Source organism: Lontra canadensis, unplaced genomic scaffold (assembly GCF_010015895.1).
Source record: "Lontra canadensis isolate GAN:19392208 unplaced genomic scaffold, GSC_riverotter_1.0 scaffold24, whole genome shotgun sequence".
NCBI classification, from domain to species: Eukaryota; Metazoa; Chordata; class Mammalia; order Carnivora; family Mustelidae; genus Lontra; species Lontra canadensis.
Window position 1 is genome coordinate 17,051,703 of NW_022631018.1, and position 27,795 is coordinate 17,079,497.

Genomic DNA, 27,795 nt, shown 5'->3' on the forward strand with positions numbered 1-27,795 from the left:
GCCTTTGGAGAGTGTCTAAGTCCAACCATCAGTGTCATGGAAAATTTGAGGTGGTTACTTTCCCCTTGATTTCCCTGTAGCTTTGGAAGTGGCCTAGAATGGAAAGGGAGAGGAACCTGGCACACTCAGTTGGCAGACCTTGATAAAAGGGTAAAGAAACAAAGTAAGATTGCATCCAAGCTGAATTCTAATAAGGCTTGCATGATTTTAAATTTTATATATATTTCACCATAAACATGAGAACGTAATTTACATGTTAATGTTCCAACATGTTTTCCCCAAAGCTATCATTTTATCATTCTTGTGCCCTGGAACACGATCAGAGGTGCATCTAGAAAGAAAGATAAAACATTAAAACCCACAGGAATGTCACTCGTCTCTGAAAATTACAGATGCTCTGGGACAATTAAAAATTTTAAAACACAAAATTTAGAAAAAAGTTAAAAATCTTCACTGATTCAGCCAAATTGCAGTAATCTCCTAATTTGTGGAGATGATGGACTCTCATACATCTCTCTTAATAAAAAAGAAAAGTTATACGGTATTTTAGTTACTGTAGTCCTAAAAGATAGTATTGATAATAATCTACTTTATAAATTAAATAATCACCATGAACTAGTTTAGCCAAAACAAACAAACAAGCAAAAAAACCAAACTCTGTCCTAAAAACAATCCATTTACCCCATATAACAATGAGAACGAGCTCGTTATTCATTAAAAAGACCTGAAGCATTTGTGGCATCTTCAGAATACAAATATTGGCACAAATCATCCTCCTCCTTCATAAAATGTCAGAGGTGGAGGGAACCTGAGAGAGGATTCAATCCATCCTTCTCTCTCATGATGAGTTCCAGAGAGTGGCAGGACTAGCCAGGCCAAGGTCTCTCCCCTCATTATTGGCCAAATTTAGAACATACTGAGGAGTGAGTTAAGTAGGAAGAGAGCTGAATCCCTGTGTCGCATAGCAACCAGTAGAGATTTTCAAGAAGAATCTTCAGTGGCTGTAACTTTTCTCAGGCCGCCAAGTATGCCAAATGGGCCCTGCCTTTGTGTTTCTGCTACCATAATGGAGCACGTTCCCGCAAGCTGAATTTTCTGTGATTGACCTGGTCTGTGCTTTCATGCTAAGTCCGAGGTATCGGGTTCTTGTTAAAGAAATTTCTCTTTAAACCAAGAAGTATTATTCTAAGGCTGCCCCAACTCCTGCTGTTGCTTTCTGGTTTCTTTGTAAAGCCTTGGGCAGCTCCCAGCAGTTACAATAAAGCTGGCAACACATTGTGCTCGCAGATCACTGTGCATTTGCCAGGTTTCAGGGCAGTTCCTCAGGCTGTTTCCCTGCAGAGGATGCAAAGGGCAAGGCTCACAGACTCTTACTGCTGTTGCTATTACAAACCCGTCTTAAACCGGCTTCTGTTTTAGACATATTTTGCAAGCGGAGGAAAAACAATACATCGGCTTAGTTTACAGGGAAGACCAAGAATTCCTCTGCCTGCGTGGCGAGTCTAGTCCTCTGTTCAAACCACCCGATGAAATCCCCTGAAGGTAAAACGTGTCAGGAGTAGGTTCTGGGAAGGGAATCAACAGATATTACATAGCAATTGCTGGGTAATTGGAGGTTAAGTCTTGTCCAAATCACGGACGCACAGAAACACAAGGACGTATCAAAGGGAAGAGTTCCACGACATCTTTCCAAAATGACCAGCACAAACTTGGAGCGAACTGTGTAGACACTGGCTTGGAGATCCTGGTCGCCGTGGAGCATTTCTGTGCCTCGAGCCACTCACTGTAGTGAACGCAGACACAGAGGTCTTCCCTGCTGAAGTCCGTGTCACTCAGTAAGCAGCAGCGCCGCGCCCCGTGTCCGACGAACACTGGGAAATACAAAGTGGAAGGCTCAAAGCCCCAGCCGGCGTTCTCACCAGTTAGTTGTTGTTGTTTTTTTTAAAGATTTTATTTATTTATTTGACAGAGATCACAAGTAGGCAGAGAGGCAGGCAGAGAGAGAGGGAAGGAAGCAGGCTCCCTGCCGGGCAGAGAGCCCGATGCGGGGCTCGATCCCAGGACCCTGGGACCATGACCTGAGCCGAAGGCAGAGGCTTTAACCCGCTGAGCCACCCAGGCGCCCGCTCACCAGTTAATTTTATCTCACACCCGACACGGTCCATTCTGTCAGTGCAATTCAGTCAGTACTCGCTGAGCACTTGGTGGTGTGCAAGGCCCTGAGCTCCTGCCGTGACAGGAATGAGGATGGGTGAGAGACAGTCTCTGATCCCTGTCAGCCGGCGGTCAAGGAGAGGGAACGGGCAGGGTCCAAAAGGGAGCTGTCCCCTCCGGCATGAGCGTTCTCTGACCCGTGTTAGTTAGGACACGCATCAGCTCAGGACTTGGGATGTCCTCGGAGACCCTAAACGCATTGCCTTTGACTTGCCGTTCTTTCCCCAGGAGCCCCTGAAGACCCAGAGTTCTGGAATCAGACGCGCCGCTTCATATCCTCACTCAGCACTTAGTAGCTGTGGCCTCATGTCCGTGACTTCACTTTTCTAAATTTCAGTTTCCTCATCCGTAAAATGGGATCTCAAAGTCAAATCTCCTTTCACACCTAGTAGAGCATCAGTTATAAATGGGTATACAATCGGTCGTTTTCATTCTTCCCATTTTTTTTTTTTTTTTGCATCCCCCACAGATTTCTGGGCTTTTTGATGCCCTTATTCTATCTTTGTTTTTTTTGTTTGTTTGTTTTGTTTTGTTTTACGGTTTTACAAAATCGTAGTCCAAAATGAAGTCCTCTTTTGCATATTCTCCATTATATTGGAAATCTGTCAACAAAGCAGACAGAGGAGAAAACGGAAGGCTGCTGTCTCACATACTGCTGGGTTCGTGAATATAAGATTGTTTTTTTCCTGGCTTTCTTAAAAAATGTGGCAAGTACCAATTAAGACATAGCGCTGTGACACCAGTCTTAAGCGGATTTTGATTTGCAAATCACATTAATCTTGTCTTGAAATAGCTTTATTGGTTTCCTTGGAAACTTTGAAATTGATTTCCAGGTGTGCATTCTGAGTTCCAAGGTTCATAACCATAGTGATACGGATCATCTTAGCACCTCGTGGTCTTTAATTTTTCTGCCCTCTGAGCTGGAAAAGTATTAGCTACTGGTGATCTTTAATAGGAGGTGCACGGCAATGTTTTAGGATCATTTGTGATGATTTGCGTATTTAACAATGCACGAAGCATTTTAAATAATATGACTTATGCTCCAAAGTTGGAAAGAATCTGAATTGTATTTCATTCAGTGTTTTAAAAAATAGGTTTATATCCCTCTGCCTTTATTATTTTTCTACAGTCTAAGGCTAATATCATATATCACCTGGGATGGTTGACTGTGGATCAAGATGCTATGTTGGGCAATACATATAAATTTTCTAAACCTTCTTTGCCCAACCCCTAGGGAAAGAACAATTTACCTTATCCTCCTTTAAAGCAGATTTTCTAACACTTAGATTTCAACTGCTTCATCTTTCTGGGCAATTGGAGAGCAACTGAAATTTAGAGAAGTAGGAAGACATACAGGAAACAAATGTTATCCTTTTAGAAAACTACAGGTGACAAACGTTGGTCAATAAAAATACTCACGTTACCCTCAATTCTTAGACTTACTCCAAAACTACAGAAGAAAGTAGGTTTGTTTTACACTCACTCCTCTCTCGTGGGTGTATGTCTGTGCAGTAAAGAGGAGCTGTTACACGTGGACAACACAGAAAATGCAGCAAAACATGCTTTAAGGGGCACCCGGGTGGCTCAATTGTTAAGCGTGTGCCTTCGACTCAGGTCATGATTCCAGGGTCCTGGGATCGAGCCCCACGTCGGGCTCCCTGCTTCTCCCACTCCCACTCCCCCTGCTTGTGTTCCCTCGCTCACTGTGTCTCTCTCTGTCAAATAAATAAAATTTAAAAAGAAAAACATGCCTTTAAGGAATTTCAGAGCTTTATATCATTAACAGGCTCTTTTTGGGGAGAAGCTTATGCACTGCTCACTTCTACTTCATGTATTATTTGCTAACAAAAATTCAGTGCATTCTGGTCTCTTCTCCACTCTGACACCCCTCTTCCAAAAAGAAGGAAGACTTATATTTATATCTTGGAAATTAGACCAAAAAGGAAAGAATGAGATGCAAGAACCAGTGATAAGAAGTTGATAAATCAAAATAAACACAGATTATTTTTTTAAATAATTAACTTTGGAGTTTAAACCAAACTGGAATTAAAATGGCAGACCACAATACTGTATCAGTTATGAAAAACTCAGATAGCTCATGTTTGACAACTTAAAATCACTCTTCAAAATGATATTCTCAGGGAAGAAAATCACAATGGGAATTTTAAAATAGCACAGGGCTGGGACGCCTGTGTGGCTCAGTGGGTTAAAGCCTCTGCTTTTGGCTCAGGTCAAGATCTCAGGGTCCTGGGATCGAGCCCCCCATCAAGCTCTGCTCAGCAGGGAGCCTGCTTCCCCCTCTCTCTCTGCCTGCCTCTCTGCCTACTTATGATCTCTGTCAAATAAATAAATAAATAAAATCTTAAAAAATAAAATCAAATAAAATAGCACAGGGCTACATTTTCCTCTGGAGGTGTTCACAGACTTCTCAAGGTTTCCAAGGAACCACAGATTCGAGGGACTATGTTTCCTCCTTTTTTTAATGTAGTCTTGCTAAGTGTCCTGAAAATTTTCCTATTAAGAAAAAGCTTTTATATTAAGGAACATTTTGCAATAAAGTTTCACTTTTTTGAAGTAGTATTTGGAAAATGTTGCAATATATTTATATTATTTTCATAAATTATAGATTAATAATATTTATAAAGATAAATGGAATTGGAAAAACTTTTCATAGAAGCCTTATGATCACAGAAAATTTTAAAATTTCAACTAATTTATAAATGTGTTGTTGTTGTACAGAAGACTAACAGGTGATCGGTTCTATAAGGATAGTGTAATTAACACATGAATTCAAGAAGATGAAAGAATAATCCAAATTTCTCTCTCAGAAGAGCCTGTCCCTGTATTTTCTGGGATATTTGGAGCCCACTGGATACATTTAGAAGAGTGGTTTAACAGTTATATTTTTAAGTGTGGATATCTACATTTTGGAATTATATGATTCATGAATATTTAAATTTATGTTAAAAATTTTAGAGTCAAATTAAAAATAATGCACTTTTTTTCCCCCACCCCTGAGGTGAGTGTGTGAGCAAAAGCCTCTAAAGTCTACACTTTAATGGAGGGCAGCTTTGGAGCAGGGCTGGGTGTGACAAATTTCAGATAAAAGGATACTAAGACTTACTCCAAAATACACCCAGGAAAGCATAGTTAAATTTTTCATTTCAAGTTCCGTTATGGAAGAAATATATAAGATTTTAACATAAACTAAATAAATAAGGGAAAAGAAAGGAAATTGAGTTCTATTGAGCTCCTGTATGTAGAAATCCATCTGTTGCTTTACTTAGAAGCAGATTTTTTTTTCTTAAGGATTTCTTTTTTTTTTTTTTTTAAGACAGAGAGAGAGATCACAAGTAGTCAGAGAGGCAGGCAGAGGGGGCAGGGGAAACAGGCTCCCTGCTAAGCAGAGAGCCCGATGCAGGACTCGATCCCAGGACCCTGAGATCATGACCTGAGCCGAAGGCAGAGGCTTAACCCACTGAACCACCCACACCTCCCCCTTAAGGATTCCTTTATGTATAACTGTCATAATATATTTATTCCCATAGTGCAAAGGAGAAGAAAATCAAGAAAAACTGAGTCAGGTGAGAAGTTCATGGCTAGATTAACACAACTGCTCCTTTAAGACTCAGCAAACATACTGCCCTCCGCTCCACCCAGATGGGAGGTCAGTCCAGCCGTGTGGGCCAGGCAGCTGTCTCTTGCCCTGGATTTTGAGTCCCTTGAAAGTTCAAGGACAAAATCTTCTTTCACTGTGTATCCCCTGTGCCTAGGACAATATGCAGAATTTCAGTAGGTGTTCAATAAACATTTAATTCAGTTAGTGAGTGACTGAAGGTATGAAGAGGTCTGATTCCTGGGGTTTACACTGTGGTCCGATGCATTATATCTAGCTTTAAAGACGCCAAATATCTATGCTCACGTTGGTAGTAAGAAAACAATGTAAAATTATTAACAGCAACAATTTTAACAAAAATTTTGAACAGCAGCATTCGAAAGGACCATGTCTGAATTTCGATGAGGACCTCTATGCTTGTCCTATGAGGCTTGAAATTACAGTTAGATGGGCATAAAATAGCCCTTCTCCTAGAACATCAGGAGAGATTTGAAGGGACAAAATTGGAAGATGTCGTAAGTCTATCCAAATGTGTCAGATGATGAAGGCAATTTAAAATACTTGGTTTTGATTTCATATTCTAAATGGACGTATAATCATTATGAAAACCTCAAAAGAGAATAGAAACCAAGTGTATGAGAGAAATACAAGATATGCTTAGGAAACATTTACATAGAATTATAGGATACATTATACATACTCTGATCTAATAAATGTATGTGAACACTAAATAAGGAAGCAGTGTGGTAGATTTTTACCACAAACTACCACCACTCCAGCCAGCACCTTGCTAGATGATAAGACTCCCCCATTCTTGCTAAGTCTCTGGGGTACTCTAGGAGCTTCTTGTCCTAAAGCCTTGAGCTGAGCCCTGCTTCTTGCCTTTGCTAGCTCTGAGAACGTTAGCTGAAGTCTTCCATTCTTAGCTTTGTGTTTCTGTCTAATAAAATATATACATATATGTTTAATATATTTAGTGTTTATATATTATATACAATACATATAATATAAATAATAATATTTAATATATATTTAATAAACCTATGTTTTGTAGCTCATACTGTTATTGTCAGACACAAAGGAGATGAACAGGAGATACATAGAAGTGACCTAGACACTAAATTAGCTTGGGAAGAAATGGGGATTATTCACTTATTCATGAGATGTATAGCAAACATTAAGAATAATTATTGTTTACCTACGTATTTGTCTCCTCCCAGTTTAACATAAGGATTGAGGGGACTAAGAACAGTGACTGAATTATTTGTCTCTGCATCGTGGTGCCTAGAACCTTAGTTGGTCCATTGAATGAAACAAATGAGGACATTTCAGTTAATATAACATTACATCCTACATTTGAAAAAAAATACATCCATTCTTCTTAATATAGTTTGACTAGTCATAGCTTAAATGTATGCATTATAGAGCAATTCTGAACTGTAAGTATCCTGTTGAATATTTAAAATGGAATTATTGCCAAGGTCATAAAGTCAAATTTTAATTTTTTTCTAAAAATTATATGTTCCTTTGAATCTGAGATAAACTTAGAATTTTCCTCAGACTTGACTAAAAAGCTGATTATTGGTTCCATTACAGATACATTTAATCTTACATTTGCGTAATACCTTCTAAGTTTTCAAAAGGCCTTTACATTGATCATTGCCTTCAATTTTCACAACCATCTTATGAAGTCAGGAAAAAATATATTAAAATTCCCAGGGACGCCTGGGTGGCTCAGTGGGTTAAAGCCTCTGCCTTTGGCTCAGGTCATGATCTCAGGGTCCTGGGATGGAGCCCCGCATTGGGCTCTCAGCTCAGCGGGGAGCCTGCTTCTCCCTGTCCCTCTGCCTGCCTCTCTGCCTACTTGTGATCTCTGTCAAAAAATAAATAAAATCTTTAAAGTTCCCATTTGTCAGGAATCTGACTCTGAAAGGAGAGAACACTTTGTCACCCGCCTAGGAGCAGGCCTCGCTTCCTGATTTTGAGAATGACGACTCGTGTTCACCTGCCCGAACCCCGACTTGTGCCTGTGGTGTGTTCTTCTTGCATCTGTGGAGCAGCCTGGCTCACTTTGTTTCTTTATAATCTTAATTAGAATAATTTACCATGTGCAGACCTCAAGTGCGGCTCTCGTCACAGATCACTTTTGCTAATATGCTTTCATCAGGATGCCCGTGGGGAAGTTCCAGGGAAGGAGCCTATTACAGGTTCCAAAGGAAAGGAAAAAAATGTAATAAACAGTTAAAATCAAAGGGCAAAATTAACTTTATAGAAGTTAACGAAACAGGCTCTCAGATGTTTAGCAAAGTTCTGTCGTGCCCTAATCCTGATCTGCCTTGACCAGGCTGCTCTCCTGTTCTTACTTTGTACTGTCCTGGACACCCTAGGCCTCTTTATTTCAGCTGGGAGATGGAGAACTTGTTCCCCAAGTTACCTTACGTTTTAGGATACACCCTTGATTCAGAGCCTGTACTGACTATTTCTCCAAACAGAGTGGTTCTTTCCAGACAGCTGGGTCCGCATTCCAGTTAAGCTGCTGAGTAGAGGTGTATGTACTTGAAAAAGTTAGCTCTCTCTGCCCGTTTTAACGATAACACTCCCACCCGATAAGGTTGCTTGAAGGATTACTTGGCTAATTTATGAAGGATTGAAATGGTGCCTGGCACAGCATAAGTGTTACCTATTACTGTTAGTATTTCCATCTCCATTATCTTTATTATTTTCAGGCTTTTATCAACATTATCTTCTAAAAAGAAGAGAAACAACCTCAAAGGTCATTGTAGGTCTGTCTGTCGAGAAGCAGATGGTTTCATTTTATTAAGGCTACTGGATGCAGCGGTGAGGAGGGAGTGCAGGGGCGGCAGGCAGGGGGACGAGGGTTCTCAAACCAGATTTTCTTTTGGCAAATAGGAGTGAAGAAGTAAGATATGGAAGGAAACTTGGAGCGGGGATTGCAAATAGGTTAGCCATGCCGCTTTTAAGAATCAGCTTTTCCTCCCCTACCGGCTGCTTTTCTGAGCGGCCATCAACCTCCAGCGCATGCTGGGAGGAATCGCCATGAAACCCCCCCCCAGGGCCATTTTGAGATTCTCTGTCCCGTAGAGACATTCTGGGTTCGAGTTCCAAAATCACTTTATGAGTCATATCAGATTGCTGTCTATGTAGATAAGTAACCGGAAACAGGTATGTTATTTTCTAACAAAATAATGTATTTTAACCTCATTAAGATAGAAATTATGCTCTTCTATTATATTATTATTATCATTATTAACCTGTCCACTCTCTCATTTACTATCCCTTTGCCTCATGTGAGCTTGAACAACTTATTAAACGTGAATGGCAAGCACATCATTGCCATTTCTGTCTCTTATAACCCTCAGTTCCGTAGTTCCCCTTACACTACAATCCACACCTCAGCCCTGGCCAAAGGTGTCTGCCTCCCCAGCCCAGGCAGCAGCCACCCTCACTGCCTCCCACCCTGTCCAGGCTCCGACCCTCTACTTTGAGGACACCCTGCTCATGTCCTGCCCAGAGTCCCCTTGCTGGACTGTGATGGGTGCGCTCTACCCCCAGAACTTTCTGGAGCTGGTTCATTTTCCCAATTTAGGTCACAACTCAAAAGTTATCACTTCAGAGGGTCCTTTGTGATACCTTCAATCTAAAGTATCAGCCCAGTCCGCAAACCCTCCACTTCGCCCAGTATCTGTCACAGCTCGTCACAACTGGATGATTAACTAGTTGCCTTAGTGTCTACTGCTTGACTTTGACTCTGGCCTCAACCAAGAATTTCTTAGTCTCATCCTGCCTTCAGTGCCTCATCTGCAAAGGAGGAAAATTAGTAGCACCTGCTTGTTGCTGCGGTCATAGCACTTGGACACCAAAACTTACATAAAATACTTGCAGAGCTCCTGGTACATGGAAAGCATTCAGTAAATATTGGGCATTGCTGTCTCTTTATTATAGTACTGTCTGTTGTCCATCACAATCTAGACCAGTCTACTGTAAGCTAAGGGCAGTGAGGGTCCCCTGGGCTCATCCACCATGTCCTCAGGGCTCAGAAGAAGCCTGGCACACCGCAGGTACTCTGTGAACGTTTGCTGAATGAAGGAACAAGGCATCCAGTATCCTTACACATCTGTCCCACTTTTCCTTTTACTCTCCATAACAGCAGATATTCTGTTCTTCTCCAGGAACCAAAGATACTTTGGAGCCTCATGTAATTACTCCACACAGACCCCTCTCATCCTAAGAGTCTTAAAATCTTTATAAAACCAATACCCTTCCAGTTTACCAACAGAGGCTGAGCCGTTGGTGCCATGTGGCCCCCTGCAGGTAAAGGACAGTATTACAGCGAACACAGCTCCAGGCTTCTGACCCCCATCACTCTGTCTTTGGGCAGTTGGAAGCTGTCTCCTTTGCCCTCTCCAAGCACTCATCCTTTTGAATTTCTCTGGAATGTAAGCTCATTGAGAATAGGACCCTTGTCTGTTTGTTTTGTTCACAGCTGTACCCCCACCACTTAGATCAGAGCCTGGCACATAGTAGGTATCTAGTAAATGTTTGTAGAATTGAATAAATGAATTTTAAAAAATAGTTTTCTATGTTTTTCTTCCCCTGCTGGCCCAGAAATCTGGTGCAGCTATTAACAGAAAATATTGACCACTTACTCAGTTGTATGTGGAGTTTCAGTGTTGAGAGGATGAGATACAATAGGAAAAGAATGAGAAAGCAGAGTGAAGAATGAGATTAAAAATGAAAAATATAGGGGCACCTGAGTGGCTCAGTGGGTTAAAGCCTCTGCCTTCGGCTCGGGTCATGATCTCAGGGTCCTGGGATCGAGCCCCGCATCGGGCTCTCTGCTCAGCGGCGAGCCTGCTTCCCCCTCTCTCTCTGCCTGCCTCTCTGCCTACTTGTGATCTCTCTCTGTGAAATGAATAAATAAAATCTTTTAAAAAATTAAAAATAATTTAATGGCACCAAGTTGCCTGTTATGAAAAAAACTAATCATATGTTTAAAATTGAAGTATACATTAACATAAAATTTGGAAAAAATTTCAAGGTCACTGGATGATGTGTTCCAGGTATAATAACACGTACATACCTCCTGTTCATAATTTAAAATTCTTGGCAGTGCTAATTCGTGGCAGTACTACTGCAGAAAGAGACACTTCACAAGTGAGATACTAAAAAAATTCAGTGGCCCTCTCTGCAGTGTCCCATTTGGAAAAAACAAACAAACAAACAAACAAACAATGACTTTATATAAAAATCCATCCCCGGCAAGGTTTTTAAAAGAAAATTTCACTTGTAAAAGCACTCTGTAATTTTCTTTTTCTTTTTTTCAAGATTTTATTTATTTATTTATTTGAGAGAGAGAGAGAGAGCATGAGATAGGGGAGAGTCAGAGGGAGAAGCAGATTGCCTGCAGAGCAGGGAGCCCGATGCGGGACTCGATCCTGAGACTCCAGGATCATGACCTGAGCCAAAGGCAGTTGCTCAACCAACTGAGACACACAAGCACCCTGTAATTTTCTTTAAAGTAGAAACTTCTCTGGTGAACATAAAGGACATTATCGTTAGTAATTCCCTACATTACTTTCCCTTTGGAGTTAACACAGGACTCTCCAGTGTATCAGGTCCTACAGTCCTAACCTCAGCCCTGTGGAATAGAGGCACTAAGTATTTCTATACTCATTACACAGGTGAGCAGTTGGAGCCTCAGAAAAGTTAGGTGACTTTTCCAAAGTCACAGTTAGTGAGGGCAACCAGAATCCCAAATCTGAAAACTCAAGGACCATTGCTCTTTCTCCTATACCCCATGGCCTCTCCTAGAATATCTGTGAATCTGTCTTTCCATATTGATGATTAGGGGATTAGGCAATAGGCATAGTATGAGTCTCATGTTCTGAGTGACTTTGCCAATAATTTCTGATGTCAGTCTCATCCTTTTATAGGTTGTAATATTATTTTCTAACATACTGCCTATATCTCTTTTCATTTTCTCTAACCAAGAAAAGGGAGTGGGGGAGGATCTGAGTTCAGATATCCAAAATTATTGTTCATGACTATTTTGACCTCAATTCAGTGAATATAGATTACTCACTGTTTGGTAAGTCCCACAGCACTTTGGCATTATCTGTTAGGTTTCATATTCCTACTGGATTATTTATTTATTTATTTGCTTATTTATTTATTTAAAATGGAGAGATAGTCCATGTTCATGGAGAAGAAGACTTAATATTGTCAAGATGTTAGTTCTTCCCAGGGTGCCTGGTTGGTCGCTTGGTTAAACTCCTACTGGATAATTTATTGATGTACTCTTGGAAAATGTGAACTTACTGCTTCATTTGATAAATTTATATAAGTGAAGGAGAAATTAAGAAACCTTGACCTAGTGTTATGGGAAATTTACATGAAAGCTAATATTTTTATTATAACAGTGGTTCAGAAATAGCATGAAAGTTAAATTATAGTATTTCTTGTTATGCTTTGTTAAAAAAATAGCTTTATTATTGGTTTAAAACCCTACTAAATGCTATAAACAACAGAGGTAATAGTGCCGCATAAGAAAGAATGGTAAGTCAGGTACTAACTACTGAGATCACCAGCAGAACTTCGGAAAGTTTTGTAGGTATCTTTGTTATCACAGATCTATTTTATTCACTACTCTTCAACTGAGGGAATAAGACACAAATACATGCAGTTGATTCGTATTCTTTGAGGCATGTATGTTCTATAAAGTTGCCACAAATACATAATTAGGGAATGCTGAGCCATTGCTCCTACAGGAAGTACGGGGTTCAGTTCCTGCAAGTTTCTGGTCATAACATTTTTGCCAACTGATCAATACCTACGCCTTTGTTGGATGTGTGTTTCTTTCAACAGACACCTTAGTTCATATATTTTTTGATTCATAAACATTGACCTTACCACCAGCAGCAGCCAGAGTCATTTACAAACAGAGCTTATCCTACACACGTATCATCTCCAAAAAGCACATTACAGTCTTCTTGCATCCAGAAACACTAGACAGCCCTGTGGTAGTATTCCTGGCGCTCATTTTAGACATCAAAAACACCAAGGAAAAAAACCACAAAAATGCAAAAAAAAAAAAAATTTGGCACTGAATAGACCATCAAAAAGACAACACGTTTACAGAATTAGCTGGAACAGGAAGGTAGAGCGTTTCCTCGGTCCACCTCAACTGAGAAACTGTCTATCAGGCAACTCTAGCTTTACCACTCTGAAAGGCTGTGGATGATCATAAAAACACCACCAGTGTTGATTGGGGAGCTACAAATAAATTTTAGCAAGTAGGCAAATTTGCAGATACCGAATCAGCAAATAATGATGATTAGCTCTAATTTTTAGGAGAGAGAAAGGAAGTAAATTTGGGGAGAATTAAATATCTACAGAACGTAAGGAATTACAAATTGCCCAAAACTCATGAGCCTTAGAAAAGCAATCAAACCTTTTAGGAGCCATTGATACATTTACAAAGAAAGATAAACAGCTCTGTTTCGTTTGTCTCGCAGCTTAAGTGGTTGGCGCATACAATCTGTGATATAATTTGTGGTTGAATGCACAGAGAACGGGATTCAAATAAGGTTCACAGCGACAGTAATGGTTCTTGCATTTAGGGGCAACATTCTCAGAAATTAAGAAACATGAATGCAAGTAGGAAACAGATGCAAAGGACTTCCACCCTTCTCAGCACTCTCTGAGAGCTAATGTGGGGCTCCCATCGCTACTGCCTTTGTATCTTACGTGTGATGAGTTTCTGCTGTGTGATCACAAACCCAAGAACCCTCCGATTTGCCTAGTTATTTTTTGTATGGCTCCGGGAGAGGATTTAGGCTCTCAGGATTTCACAATTACTGCCAATTCAATAAACATAACAATACCTTTTTTTTTCTGGGATAGTAGATTTACGTCTCTGGATAAGGTAGTAGAGTAAGCACATTCATATGCAGCAGTCTGCACGCGGGAATCATCAGAGGACACTTCCTTTTCCTTTAGGAGATAGAAGTCCACAGCTGTAATTCTTTTCATACTCACAGTTGGTGGGCTGTTATTCCACTGGTATCCCAAAGGAATTTTTCTTGAGACTAGACCTTCAAGGCAGGTATTTGAAGATTTTCATGGTCCAGGCATTGTTAGCATAGTAGATCTCTCTTATCTTGATTAATCTGCTTTAGTCAAGGAATTTGATCTTATACAATAGGGAGTTCCTTCTACTACTTATAGTAACATGATCTTTGTTAACATACATCAGAAAATTTGGGGCGCCTGGGTGGTTCAGTCCATTAAGCATCTACCTTCAGCTCAGGTTGTGATTCCCAAGGTCCTGGGAGGGAGCCTCTTGTCAGGTTCCCTGCTCAGTGGGGAGTCTGCTTCTCCCTCTGCCCTTACCCCTACTTCCCTGATTTGTGCTCTCTTTCATGCACACACTCTGTCTCAAATAAACAGAATCTAAAAAACATCAGAAAATTGAATAATTTTAAAATTATTTTTATCCTATGTTCTCTAGTTAATTTTCTGTTAAGATTTAATTTCTCTTTCAGTTAATTAATGTTGGAGTTGCTGTTGAGTTATAAATTGAAAAAATAAAATTCCTTAAAGTATTGTTATTCCTTAACTTCCATTCCTACAAATGCATTTCTGGTGGTTGAGTCATTAAATGAGTATTAGATTTTATAGGACTGTATTAACATTAAATTTAAAATACCTTCAAAGAATTAGTTTGGAAATTCTGTTCTTGAAGAAGATAAGAAAGGAAAGACGATCCCATTCCTTTAGAGTGAAATTAAGGATAATGTTTTTTTTTTGTTATTAAAAATCCAAAAATCATTGAGGTCTTAAGGGTATATTCCTTCAGCATAGATAGAATCACAAAACATATTCTGCATCCATCCATTGGGATGGATGTAAGAAGCAAGAACTGACTTGCACACCATACTAACTGGAAAATTTCCAAAATTGCTCCCATGCCCCTGCATGGATTAAGAAGAAAAGAAAGCAAAACTAGAATAGAAAGAATTATTAGGGCAGTGTAGAAATTGGAGCGTGGTACCACATACCACTTACTTAAAAGATGTATTCTGGAATCAATAGAATTTAGCCAAATGAAAGGAAGATGGTGATATCAGACTTACAGTTTTTCTTCTCAAGAAATTAGGGCAGCTTTACAGAGTTGGATGAAGTCCTGACCAACGCCATGAATGACTCATTGACACATGTGGGCTAGAGATAAGAGTAAGTCTTAGGAAGGCAGAGGAAGGCTTGCCCCATCTTGGATTAAGGATTCTTAGGCTTAAACACAGCACTCAGAGAGTCCTATGCCTTGTCTGATGTTTTGTCTCTGACCCAGATTTCATAAAGCAATTCAGGCTCTCAGACATTCCGGGAACAAGCCTAAGAGAAAAGGGGAGGCACATGGGAAGCAATGCAGTGTCCCTGCCAGACCGTTATGCCGACGGCCGACAGTTACAACAGCAGAGCCCGGATTCTCTAGGTCAGCTTCACCCATGTAGTGGCCTCAGTCCAAAATGAGTGAGCAATGCCGAGGGAACCCAGAAATAAGAAGTGTGGCCACATGGGTAATAGCTCTGTTTTTTCGAAAATCTGAGCTGTGATAGAATAATCTTAACAATTAAGCTATAGAAAAATGCCTGGGTGGATCTCAGTAATGTCATGTTGAGCAAGAAGAGCAGGTTGCAGAAAATGCCCTGTGAATGCTTTATGTACATATAAATATATAATTTAAATAACCTATAATTTAAAACTAAATCAGTGTTTGCTGAAGTGTGCTCAATATTGCCTATATCATTTATTAAACTTCTCCTCAAAAACATGGGAAAGTGTATTTCCTGCATGTACTTATAACTGATATTAGTGTCTATCTCTAATGTATCAATAGGCTTTCCGTGTAATAAGAAAAAGCCAAATCCTCAAAGAGGAAAAATGAGCAGTCATGAATATCTAATTTGCAGGAGAAAAAAGACTCTCAAGTCATCAGGAAACATTTAGTCCAGTCTTTATTCAACAAAGACGTCCTCAGCATCTTCTGTGTCCAAGTATGTTCTAGGCAAGGGGACTCACGGGCAAACGACACAAGCAAAATGTCTGGCCTCGTGGAGCTGGCGTTCCAATGAGGTGGCAGGGGGAGAAAGTGAGCTCATCAGCTGCTTACATAAACGGATATGGGAGTGGTAGGTTAGGAGGTAGAAGGTTGTGTAGAGGAGGATAGTGGGAAGGGGGCACTGGGGGCAGGGGTGGAATGGGAGGTGTGGCTGAGAGCATGGGTCTGAAGGGGATGTGGCCACCGTTTGAGAGCCGTTGGGAAGCAAGGTCCAAGGACAATGACATGGGCAAACAAGGCCTTTGGCCTTTACCGGAAGTGAGCTGAGATAGGAAGCAGTTGAAAAATGGGAAGTTTGAATATAATGAAATCTGATTTAAGTCTTAACAGAGTAACCCTGATTGCTTTGCTGAAAATGTTCTCTCCAGAGTTTAAGCAAGGCACACTCATGCTTAAACTCTATGGAATTTGGTTACACAGGTCAGAGGACTTGAAAGGTGCACAGCCCCTCATTCAGCAATGACACTTTGCGAAATTGTCAAATACCTGAAAAATAAACCTACAGCCATACATACGTGTTTGCAGAAGTACTAGTAAATAATTGCAGGACGAAGAATATAATCCAAGTGTCCAACCGTAAGCACTCATTTAAATCAATAATGAATGGATTATCATGAAATAATTTTTCAGGATGTCACAGAATAACACTTACTGATCGGAAGTTAGCCAAATGCAACGTTAAAGGATAAAGCTCATAAGATAGCATAGGTAGTACCGTTTTAAATAAACACATGCACATAAAGTTTTGACATAAATACAGATACTCGTGTGTATGTTTGTAGATGTATATATAAGGGGAAAACCCAGACTGTGTGCCAAATATGACAGAAGTGAGATTAGAATGATTTTTTTCTTTAATATTTATTTTTTTCTGAATCATCTGAACTTTTATAATGAGGGATAGGATTTTAAAAATTAAACTCCTTCAACTTCGAAGTAAAACAATCTGTGTGTGTCATTTTTAATGGCGATACATTTCCTTGAACAAGGACACATGAATCCCTTGCCCCACTGTGTTCCTCTCTTCTGCATCATGAAGGCTGACATCTCTGCATTTCATGCTATTTCCTTGGGTTACACTCTCAGAAGCGCAAGCACTGGAACAATGGCCATGAACGTTTTAAGGCTTTATTACTCATTGTCGAAATCCTTTCCAGAAAGACTTCACTGGTTATGTTTGCCCACCCACAGTGCTATTAAACTTCTCTATGTCCAGAATGAGTTGTCGTCGCTCTGTAACATATCTGCTCTTCCAATGAGTGGAAAGTGATTTCCGTAGCAGGATATTAAAATGGAAATCCAGCCGAAGTGTTAAGATCAAGAAGTGCTATTCTAGACTGACACACAAACTGTCACCCTAGCTTTGTCATTTCCCATGGAGGGCGTGAAAGGGTAAGATGTTGGCTTAAAGACCAATTTTGTAGCTGTGAGGATGTCAGGAGTTATTGGTCCCATCAGTGCCAAGTGGAAAAAATGAGTGGGGACGCCCCTCATCTCGAGACCCATGACAAAGATTTCAAGGGCTTTCTGAGAGTGCTTGACAGGAGTCATCTGCTTGTGGGGACACAATGGATCATGAACTCCAGTCCTTGGAATTACAAGGGGCAAGAGACAGGCTATGTAGTTCTGGGTGGAGGAATGAAAGCAAAGCGGCTGTGTTCTCTGGTCTACTTCAGGGCAAAGAGTGCATGAGCGTTTCTCTCGTGTGTCATAGAAGCCGTATGTGACAGAGAGTCCTGTCCTAGGGAAGAGCCTGGACAGGCAAACGCACTGCAGAGAGAGGCCGGAGGTAGAGTCAGCCCCTACAAGGGCACTGCAGGTGACAGATCCCCAGCAATGGTGGGACGCAGTTTCTCCGAAGCATCCCACGAAGGAACATGAGAAACGTGATCAGCTTTAAAACTGCCAAGACCAGAGAATGGCAACACTCGGTCACTGCACTGGTATCCGTCAAGCAAGAATGGCCACAGCCCCCCTCCTCTCCTTCCTTCCTGTACTCCAGCTCTAGAAGGTCAAAGGTCTTGGTCATCAACACTCGCTGAGGACACAGAAGAACAAGGTGGATGAAGAAGACAGTCCCGCTTCTCTCACCCGCAGAGGCTGGGGGAAAGGGGGCGACCTTAAGACTTTAAACCAAGCTTGGATTTGGGGCTGTTCCTTGCGAGGGACATTCTATAAGTTGGGTCTCTTTGAATTACCTTGACGAGCAAGACTGTGGATGCTGCTTGAGTTTTTATTCAGGAACTGGGGAAGGGTTCTCTCACACAGTAAACTTGAAACAATTATAAAGAGGGTTTCATGACAATATATATTACATTTTATGCATTTTGAGAATTTGCATTTTGAAAATTACTAATATTAGTGGAAAAATAAAATTCCCATGATTGTAGAAAGACGTGTTCTCAGATCATCTCCTGGGTTCTTAGCATCCGTAGTAATGTTAGCATCAGTCCATGGTTGGCTTTCTCCTTGGCCTTGGCCTTCGTAAAGGAAACTTTATAGGACAGAAGCTGAATACACAGCATCAGTGTTTGCAGAGATCTCAGATTTTCTGTGTGAGATATTTCATAAACTGGTATTTCATAAACTGGTAATTATAAGGATACCCCCAGAACTAACCATACAAAAAGTGATATTTGACTGTCCTCATCTAGCAGATTCATTCAGCATCCAAAATAGATAGCTTATTGTGAATTTCATGAGACTCAAATATCACATATTCTGGAAAAATTGCAAAAAGTGTCCTGGAAATCAGGACTATACCAGAGGGCTCTGAATGTCTTGATTTTGTCATAAGAGTTGCTAATAATCCTGAAAGAACTAAAGAAATGTGATTTTTCAATGGCAGTCTCCTCTCTCCCTCTGGCACCCAATCCCATTTATCTATTGCCCAAGTGGGCTTTCCCTGGCAGCAAGGATATGGAATCCTATGAAAAATTGAACTAAAAGGTAGTCATATTATAGTGAGATGGTAGTCATAAATAGGGAAGATGTTATAGTTTCGTCTCTCCTAGTAGCAAAACAATCAATGATGGTGAAACGTAGCAAAGGAGATGCCAAGAAGCCTTCAGTTGAACAAGAATATGGAAATCACTGAATGTGCCAATGATTCCCTGTCATTCAGTTCCTTTCAACACAGTGGTGTTACTTCAATATCTAGATGTTTAAGCTCATTCGATGTGTTTTTTAAAGGCCTTATTTTTTCCCTTATTCACTACAACTAAACAGTTACCAATATTCTAAACATATCTATTTTCTTACCATTACCACTATGCTTGACTTTCAGTTAAAATGTTACCCATTATTTATTTTTGTCAAAAAAAATATAAAGAAAGAAAAAATATATATAAAGACAGAAAATTATGACTGGAAAACATGATAGAGACCAAGATGTCATGATTTATAATGCTGGTTTTTTGTTGTTGTTGTTGTTGTTGTTGTTTTTAGTGAGTGCCTCCAGTTAATAAGCAGGCAAGAAATGATTGATTTTTTTTTTCCCTCTTTCAGCGGTTTACCTCTGTAAGAGAACGATGCAAAACAAGGCGAGGCTGGAATTGGCCGACTATGAAGCTGTAAGTATTAAGGATTTTCTGGCAAAGAAAGTCATAAAATGAGCAGGAATAAGGCCTACGGTTGTTTCTGGCAATTCTGTTGACTTTACACCCCCAGATTTTAAGGACCAGATTTTCAGGATCAGGCATCAGTATGGCTCAAATCCCTGACTTGCTTGCTTTGTCTCATGATACACATTGGAGATGGTGAACTTGTAGATGCTCAGACTCACAGGAGAAGGGAGAAACGTGTTTTTCTAAACTCAAGTGTGGAAACCTTAGATGTGTCCTCTATATAGTGAAGACTCCAAATTTAGAGAAATAAAGTACATTTACTTTAAGTAAATCATTTTTGCAAAACAGAAAACATTAATGTGATGCAATTTGTTCAGACAGTTGCTGTGTTGTGATATACTGGCTTTGAAGAACTGACTAGAAGCGGTAGTAGGCTACTGGGGGTTTACATTCTTGTCAGGAACTGGATAGACAGATGGAATCATTAGTAGAAATGTATTGATTTCCTGTTCCTCACTACAGTGGGCCCAGAAGAACCCAATGGATGAGTCTTGAGCACTTTTTTTTTTTATACAAAGTAATTTTTGTATTTTAGATGTTTACTTGTGGTCGCTAAAGTCCATGATTCATAAAATTAGTATTTGTGATAGGTTTCCGTCTTTCCTCTGAACCATTAATACGAAGACGAGCTACTACATTCCATGACCATGATTTACCATTCAGAACCAGAGTACACTTACTACTTCAGAAATTCTGTGGTTGTTTTCTTGATAAATTTATACAGCTGATAAATGAGAAGTGAGTAGCGAAGATGAGCGCCAGAACGTCTTAACCTGTGGTATATTTTTCAGGAGAGCCTGGCCAGGCTTCAGAGAGCCTTTGCTCGGAAGTGGGAGTTCATTTTTATGCAAGCAGAAGCACAAGCAAAGTGAGTCCTTGTGAGTCTTTTGGAAAATTTGTTCAAGTTGTAGCCTTTTGTCCAGAGAGGTGCTACAGTTAACCTGACTTATTATTCACTGTTACGATGTTGACAGAGTGGACAAGAAGCGAGACAAGATTGAAAGGAAGATCCTTGATAGCCAGGAGCGAGCGTTCTGGGACGTCCACAGACCTGTGGTAAGCAAATGTGCCAATGTCCTCTCCAGTTCATAATCTGAGCCTTTGGAAACTGAAGGATGCCTGAAAAAGTGAGAGTAGCCCCATCACTCTGCCCCAAATCTTGGTGATTTCATTAAGAAAAGACTGCCATTTTCGTGTCACATAACCAGAATTCAGTAGTGTAATGTTTAATTTATAAAGCTATGCATTTCCCCACCACAGCATCACTCTTGGCCTTTGAGGTCCCTGATACCTTACTACCCTTGAAAGAAACAAGACTGCAGCAAAGAAGTCCTATGTAAACCATGCGACTCCGAGTAACTAATAATGAATGTCCTTGATTAATCCCGGAAAACTTTGTGCAAGGAATTCCACACTGTCGATGCGCATCATAAGAGAACATGTCTAATCTCACGTATTTCTATTTTGATATTATGTGTTTGTTTTCTTTATATTTCTTCAAATACAGACAGGACATTAGAAAATAATATTTACATAAATATAGAATAAATATCAGGGTCACAGCATGAGGCAAATCAAGACCAATGAGAATATTTTAAGAACTTTCCTCTCAGCTATCTTCAGGATCAGACCAAAACAGGTCTGCTTTCCAAAGATTTCTGTCTATCTATGTGTGTGTTTCAATTTCAGATAGCAAAGCAGTTGTTAAATTCTATGATGAAATTTTCTCTCTTTGAATTCCCCAAAGATTAGACTTAGAATTACTGGCTTCCCTGCTCAATATTCTGCTCAAGTTTTGTTGCCCATGGTGAGAAAGGATTGTGAGGTCGTGTGGATAATTGTTGCAAGAATACAAAGCAGGATTTGCCTTGTTTGTTTGTTTAAGCAATCTCTAGAAATCCATCCATACATTATGTTCCTGTGTTTATCCACTTTATGCCCCTGGATATCTGGTGGCCCATCTCCAGCCTTGTTCAGCTTTGATAGCCTTCATCCTTGCGGCAACCTCAGAGAACTCGCGCCTTGACTTCCTGCACTGCCTGCATTCATTCCGTGGCAAACGTGCCAGCTCACAGAGCATGTAAATGGACCCCACCTCAACCTTCTCCTCTGCTCCATGCCCTACAAGTCACTCAGATGGTCTCAGACCCTCTCTGTGCCCCTGTTGGAGGCAGAACCTGTTCACAGTTGTTTTTGCTGTTCCCCGTCCTCTGTGTCTCCCTGCAGCAAGGAGCCCATATGAGTCCTCTCCAACGGTGTCCCCTGCTGCACTGTTCACTAGGCTCCTAATCAGAAAATCCTCCTAAGGAGCACCCTGAGGGAGAAACCACCCTGAAGCCAAGGCCTCGATCTCCCTTTACTCAACTTCTAGGTCCTGATGATAGCAGGTGCAGATGTTGAGGAAACTAATCTGTGGGATCTCTCTTGGTCTCAGTCTTTTACTTCTGAACTCTCGGTCTCCTTACACTTTCCATTTTACTTAGGCTGTTCTTTAGGAACTTGGAATCTGGGTCCGAGTTTTCGGCAGTGGGAGAATTACAACAACATGGCCTTCCTTGACGTTTACCGCCTAGCTTACCGGGATGATGTGATTGTGTTGACTCTCCTCTTCAAAGGGTCTCTTCTCTGTCCACCTCTGAAACTTTTTGAACTCTCTGAGGGATAATCCTTTGTTCCCAACTTTTTAATGTATCAGTCCGGTAGTCATCTGCCTGCATGATGACCAACTACTCTTTCCATCAAAAGCCATATTTGAACCTCCTAAAACACAGCATGCCTGTGCATCCTCATACGAAAATGCCATTTATTCTGTATTGGTACTTGCCAGACATTTTACTCCATGCAGTGTTGATTAGAATATAGTTCTTGATCCTAAAACTCACCTCCAGTGGAAGCATTTTACAAACATGGTCACAAACACTTTAACACAGATAGGACTGCTCATTTGTTTCCTGGGGGAAAATACGGAGGGTCATTGGGTTTGCGTGACTTGCCCATGTCCACCCAGCTAGTAGTAGTGGAACCAAACCTGAACCAACTATCTCCTACTCATAGTCTGAGTCCCAAAGGAAGGGAGCCATGGGAAAGGAGGGTGGCTCCAGGCTCCAGTTCAAGAAAGCAGCCGCAGCAAGAGTGATGCCCTCACTCCATTCTGCAAACAGAAGGGATGAAGAGTTCCTAGTAGCGCACATGTGATATAGCTGTGTCTATAGGTGTCTTATTATAGGTTTATTTTACTCGTACATTTTACTCATGGATTTTGGATATACTTTTTTCATTCATTTTGCTATTTTCAAGAGCCCAGGGTTCAAGCTCTCTTTCAAACACTGTAGGCCACACAGCTGTGATCCAGGGGAGCCCCACTGCCATATGGAGAACAGTGTGGTCGGATGTGGGACCCGTCTCGGTAGTTTGGGCCACACTAAGTACTTTCTCCTATATTCAGATCGGATCATCTTTGTAATCTAAATACTGTTTCAAGAATAATCTAAGTTTTTTATTAAGGTATAAATAAATCTAGTTGATATAAATTATTACTACATGGAAGAGATCACAAAGATTTTTATTTTGGTTTTGAAAAGACAAATCATAAAAGTATGAACTGACTGCTCTAAGCCTTAAAATCTGGAGATCGATATTCCCATTAGAATTAAAAAGACAAAACAATAACCCTCTATTCAAATTTCACAGATTGATAACACAATTTAACTGAAAGGCTTTTAAGTTATAAAATTACTTTTTCCTAGATTGGCTTGACTTCATCAATATATAAAGTATCATTGTTTTCGAAAACCAGACATGGAGTTATTTTAATAGTCATATTTGTTGACTCTTTCTATTTTACTTTTCCTCATACAATCCTACTAATAACATTTCAGTAAAAAAAAAAAAAAACAGGGAACAGTTAATCCTCATGACACTTTTATTAATTCAAGGTGATCTGCTACATTGTGGGGTTTGGTTTGCTTTAATTTCATCTGGTTTTACTCTGGCATTTATTTAATCAAAAAAAGGTTGGAAGCCATCAGCTAGAAATGTGATAGGGAGTCTTTAAAGGTATACTTTTAAAAATTAATTTAAAATATTATAGTATATTATCTTGTATATTGTATATTGTCTTGTATAGTATATATCCACTTGAAGATGTGGAAAATAAACGTAATATGAGTTTACTTTTTAAAAAACCATTGGGTCACTTAACACAGCATAATCAGTCAATTGCACTTAATACCATTAGGAAGTAAATCTAGCTTCTCTGAGTATGCCAGTGTCTATTCCAGGAAAATAAATAAACAAAGTCATTAACACCAAGAAGGACTCTTCAGTTGTTAGGGATTCCAGATAGAATTATCAAAAACTAACTACTCAGGAAGACAGTGGGAGAAATACACCAAATTGTAGTAAATGTCAAGGGTAATTTGGAATTTGTGTTAATCTGTGTGTTTAATGTTTCAGTATTTTTATGAAGCCCCCTCAAGGGCTAGTGCTTTCATAGTCTATATTAATAGAGTTTTAGAGACTAATTTAATTGAAGTAAAAATCATGCTTGTCATAATGCTAAGGAACTCAATTTTAGAGTTTTATGCTCAGTTCTAGAAACCATACTTAAAAAAAAAAAGGAAGTGTGATTGAATTATAGTTGAGGTGAATAGTGAAGGGTCAAAGTCAAAAATAAGTAAGAAAATTATGAAATTATTAGAGGTTAGTAACCTTAAGGTTAAGAGGACCCAAAAAAGTTATCTCCATATTTTGGAAATTTAACTATGTTGAGTTGGAATGTGGCTTATTAGTTTACCCCATGTTGCATTCTGGGTGGCCAATGTGGAAACAACTGGAAAACAAAAATCACAATTAAAAAAAAGAACTTATCCCCCTGGGGCAAATAACACATTATATGTTAATAAAAGTAATTAATTTAAAATAAAAGAACTTATCAGACTGAACACCCAAAAAATAAAAAATCCAGTTGTTAAGAAATGAGCAGAGGACAATAATAGATGTTTCTCCAAAGAAGACATACAAATGGCTAACAGACAAATGAAAAAATGTTCAACATCACTCATGATCAGGGAAATACAAATCAAAAACACACGAGATACCCCCTCAAACCAGTCAGAATGGCTAAAATGAACAACTCAGGAATCGACAGATGTTGGTGAGGTTGAAGAGAAAGGGGAAACACTCTTACACTGTTGGTGGGGTTGGAAGCTGGTGCAGCCACTCTGGAAAACAGTATGGAGGTTCCTCAAAAAGTTAAAAATAGAGCCACCCTACGACCCAGCAATCGCACTACTGGGTATCTATCCGTGCAAAAATAGTGATTCAAAGGGGAAGATTTAAGATGGCAGAGTAGGGGGACCCTAGGTGTGTCTTGGACGTTGGATACAACTAGTTATCAAATCATTCTGAACACCTGAGAAATCAGTTGGAGATCTGAGAAAAGGAATGCTGCAAGTCTTCAATTAGAAATGTGACCACCATTTGGAAGGTAGGAGGTGCAGAGACTGAATCCAGGGTGATAGACTAAAGATACCGTGGTGGGGAAGGAGCCTGCTGAAGGAGGCTACCGCAAGTATTGGAAGCAGAGGAGAGCAAAATTGGAGCTCTTAGGAATCTGCTACAGTGCCATAGGTCCCTGGCTTAAAGGTGCTCAGGTGGGAAAGCAGGATGAAATCTCAGGTGTGACACTGTGGTCGCAGGATCCCTGGAGGTCACAAGAAGAATGAGGGCATCAGAGTTCCCAGGCGTAGGATCGGGGAAGCCAGCTGAGAACAGTCTAGGTGCAAGGTTTCTGCTCTGTGTTGCCATAAACTTCAAACCACTGCACAGTCGTGCAGCCACTTTCCTGGGAGGGGCCAGCAAAGGGCAGAAGTGTGGCAAGACCCATCCCTTGCCCCAGAAGCAAGAGCATGTGTCCACTCGGTAAGAGTCCATAAAATTTGGAATCTTGGAACTCTGTTGTGCCTGAGATTACAATGCTTGGTCACAGGCCGGGTGAACAGAGTTCTGATGGAAACTGCGGAGACAAGAGCATTTGATTGTTTTCCTGTGAGGGCTCACTGAACTGTGAGAGGCACAAATTTTCAGCTCCCAGGGCTGGCTAGTGGGGCGCAACCATATTCATCCCTCCCATCAGAGCTGAAAGCCTTCAGGGAGTAAAACAGCGCCACCTAGTGGAATCCGGAGCCTCTTGCACTGAGCCCTGTATGTCCACAGGAGGCACCTTTGCCATAGGTCAAGTCCACCTGAGAAACAGCGCAACAGGCCCCTCCCCCAGAAGACTAGCACAAACAACTCACTGTACCAAGTTTAGGTATGTTAGAGGGCTGCAAAGTTTCAGCTCTTGGGAAAAATAATACATACCATTCTTCGTATTTTTATTTTTTAGTCATGTAGCGTTTTTTTTTTCAGTTATTTTTCTTAACTTTTCCAACTCTTTAAATTTTTATTTTTACTGAAGTTGTGTATATATGTATGTGTGCATATATATATATATATATATATATATATATATATAGTTAACTTCCATTGTATTTTATTTTATTTCACACACACATACATATACATATATGAGAAGTTTTTCTTTCTTTTTTTGGGATCTAGATTTTCATTTGGTTTCTTTATCTTTCGTTGTTTGTTTTGGGTTTTTTTCTTTTGTCATTATTGTTATTGTTTTTTCTCTTCTTTTCTGCACAAAATGACAAAATGGAGTAATTCACCTCAAAAGAAAGAATAGGAGATAGTACTCATGGCCAAGGATTTGATCAATTAAATAAGAGGTCTGAACTAGAATTTTAAAAGACTATAAAGATACTAGCTGGGCTTGAAAAAAACATAGAAGATACTAGAGTATCTCTTACTGTAGCAATGAAAGAACAAAAATCTAATCAGACTGAAATTAAGAATGCTATTACCAAGATGTAGTCCCAAGTGGAGGCCACAAAAATGAGGGAAAATGTGGCAGAAGAGAGTCCATGATATAGAAGATAAAATGATGGAGAATAAGGAAGCTGAAAAGAAGAAAGAAAACTACTAGGTCATGAAGGAAGATGTAGAGAACCCACCAATTCCATAAAGCGAAATAATATCTGGAAAATAGGAGTCCTAGAAGATGAAGACAGGGAGAGAGGGACAGAAGGTTTATTTAAACAAATTATAGCTGAAAACCTCCCTAGTCAGGGGAAGGAAACAGGCATTTAAGTCCAGGAAGCACAGAGAACCCCCTCAAAATCAATAAAAATAGGTCAACACCTTGACATAGAATAGTGAAAATTTCACTATTGAAAATTTCAAAGATAAAGAGAAGATCTTGAAAGCAGCTTGGGACAAGACATCCTTAACCTACAAGGTGAAACCTACATTCTTGAGTGGAGAGACAGGCCAAAAGTAACAAAGACCAGAAAGCAACAGAGACAGTCTACAGAAACAGTGGTTTTACAGATCTTATGATAGCACTAAATTCATATCTTTCAAAAAATACTTCGAATATAAATGGACTAAATGCTCCAGTCAAAAGAGATAGGGCATCAGAATGGATTAAAAAAAAAAAAAAAAAAGGCCCATCGACATGCTGCTTGCAAGAGACTCATTTTAGACTCAAAGTCACCTCCAGATTGAAAGTGAAGGGGTGGAGAACAAATTATCATGCTAACGGACATCAGAAGAAAGCTGGAGTAGCCATCCTTATATCAGAAAACTAGATTTTAAACCAAAGACTGTAATAAGAGATGAAGGACACTGTATCATAATAAAAAGATCCATCCAACAAGAAAATCTAACAGTTGTAAATATTTATGTCCCTACTTTGGGAGCAGCTAAATATATAAACCAATTAATAACAAAAGAAATTCATTGTTAATAATAGAATAATAATAAGGGACTTTAACAACCCACTTGCAGCCATAGACAGATCATCTAACTAGATCAACAAGGAAACAAGGACTTCGAATGACACACTGGACCAGATGGACTTCACAGATATCTTCAGAGCATTTCATCCTAAAGCAGCAGAATTTACACATTCTTTCCAAGTGCACATGGAACATTCTCCAGAATAGATCACATACTGGGTCACAAATCAGGTCTCAACTGATATAAAAAGACTGAAATCATACCATGCATATTTTCAGACACCAGTGCTATGAAACTTGAAGTCAATCACAAGAAAAAAAAAAATGTGAAAGAAGGTGAAAGAATAT

General features: G+C 39.9%; 1 protein-coding gene across 2 annotated transcripts in view; it reads left to right on the top strand.

The window, feature by feature from the left end:
- RGS7 (regulator of G protein signaling 7) overlaps window positions 1-27,795 on the top strand; it is a 492,581-nt gene that overhangs the window by 380,020 nt on the left and 84,766 nt on the right. For both annotated transcript variants that reach the window (XM_032862939.1, XM_032862938.1), the window contains exons 7-9: window positions 19,479-19,543; window positions 20,389-20,465; window positions 20,572-20,653. In XM_032862939.1, the coding sequence (XP_032718830.1) occupies window positions 19,479-19,543; window positions 20,389-20,465; window positions 20,572-20,653 (224 nt within the window). The remainder of the gene's footprint in view (window positions 1-19,478; window positions 19,544-20,388; window positions 20,466-20,571; window positions 20,654-27,795) is intronic.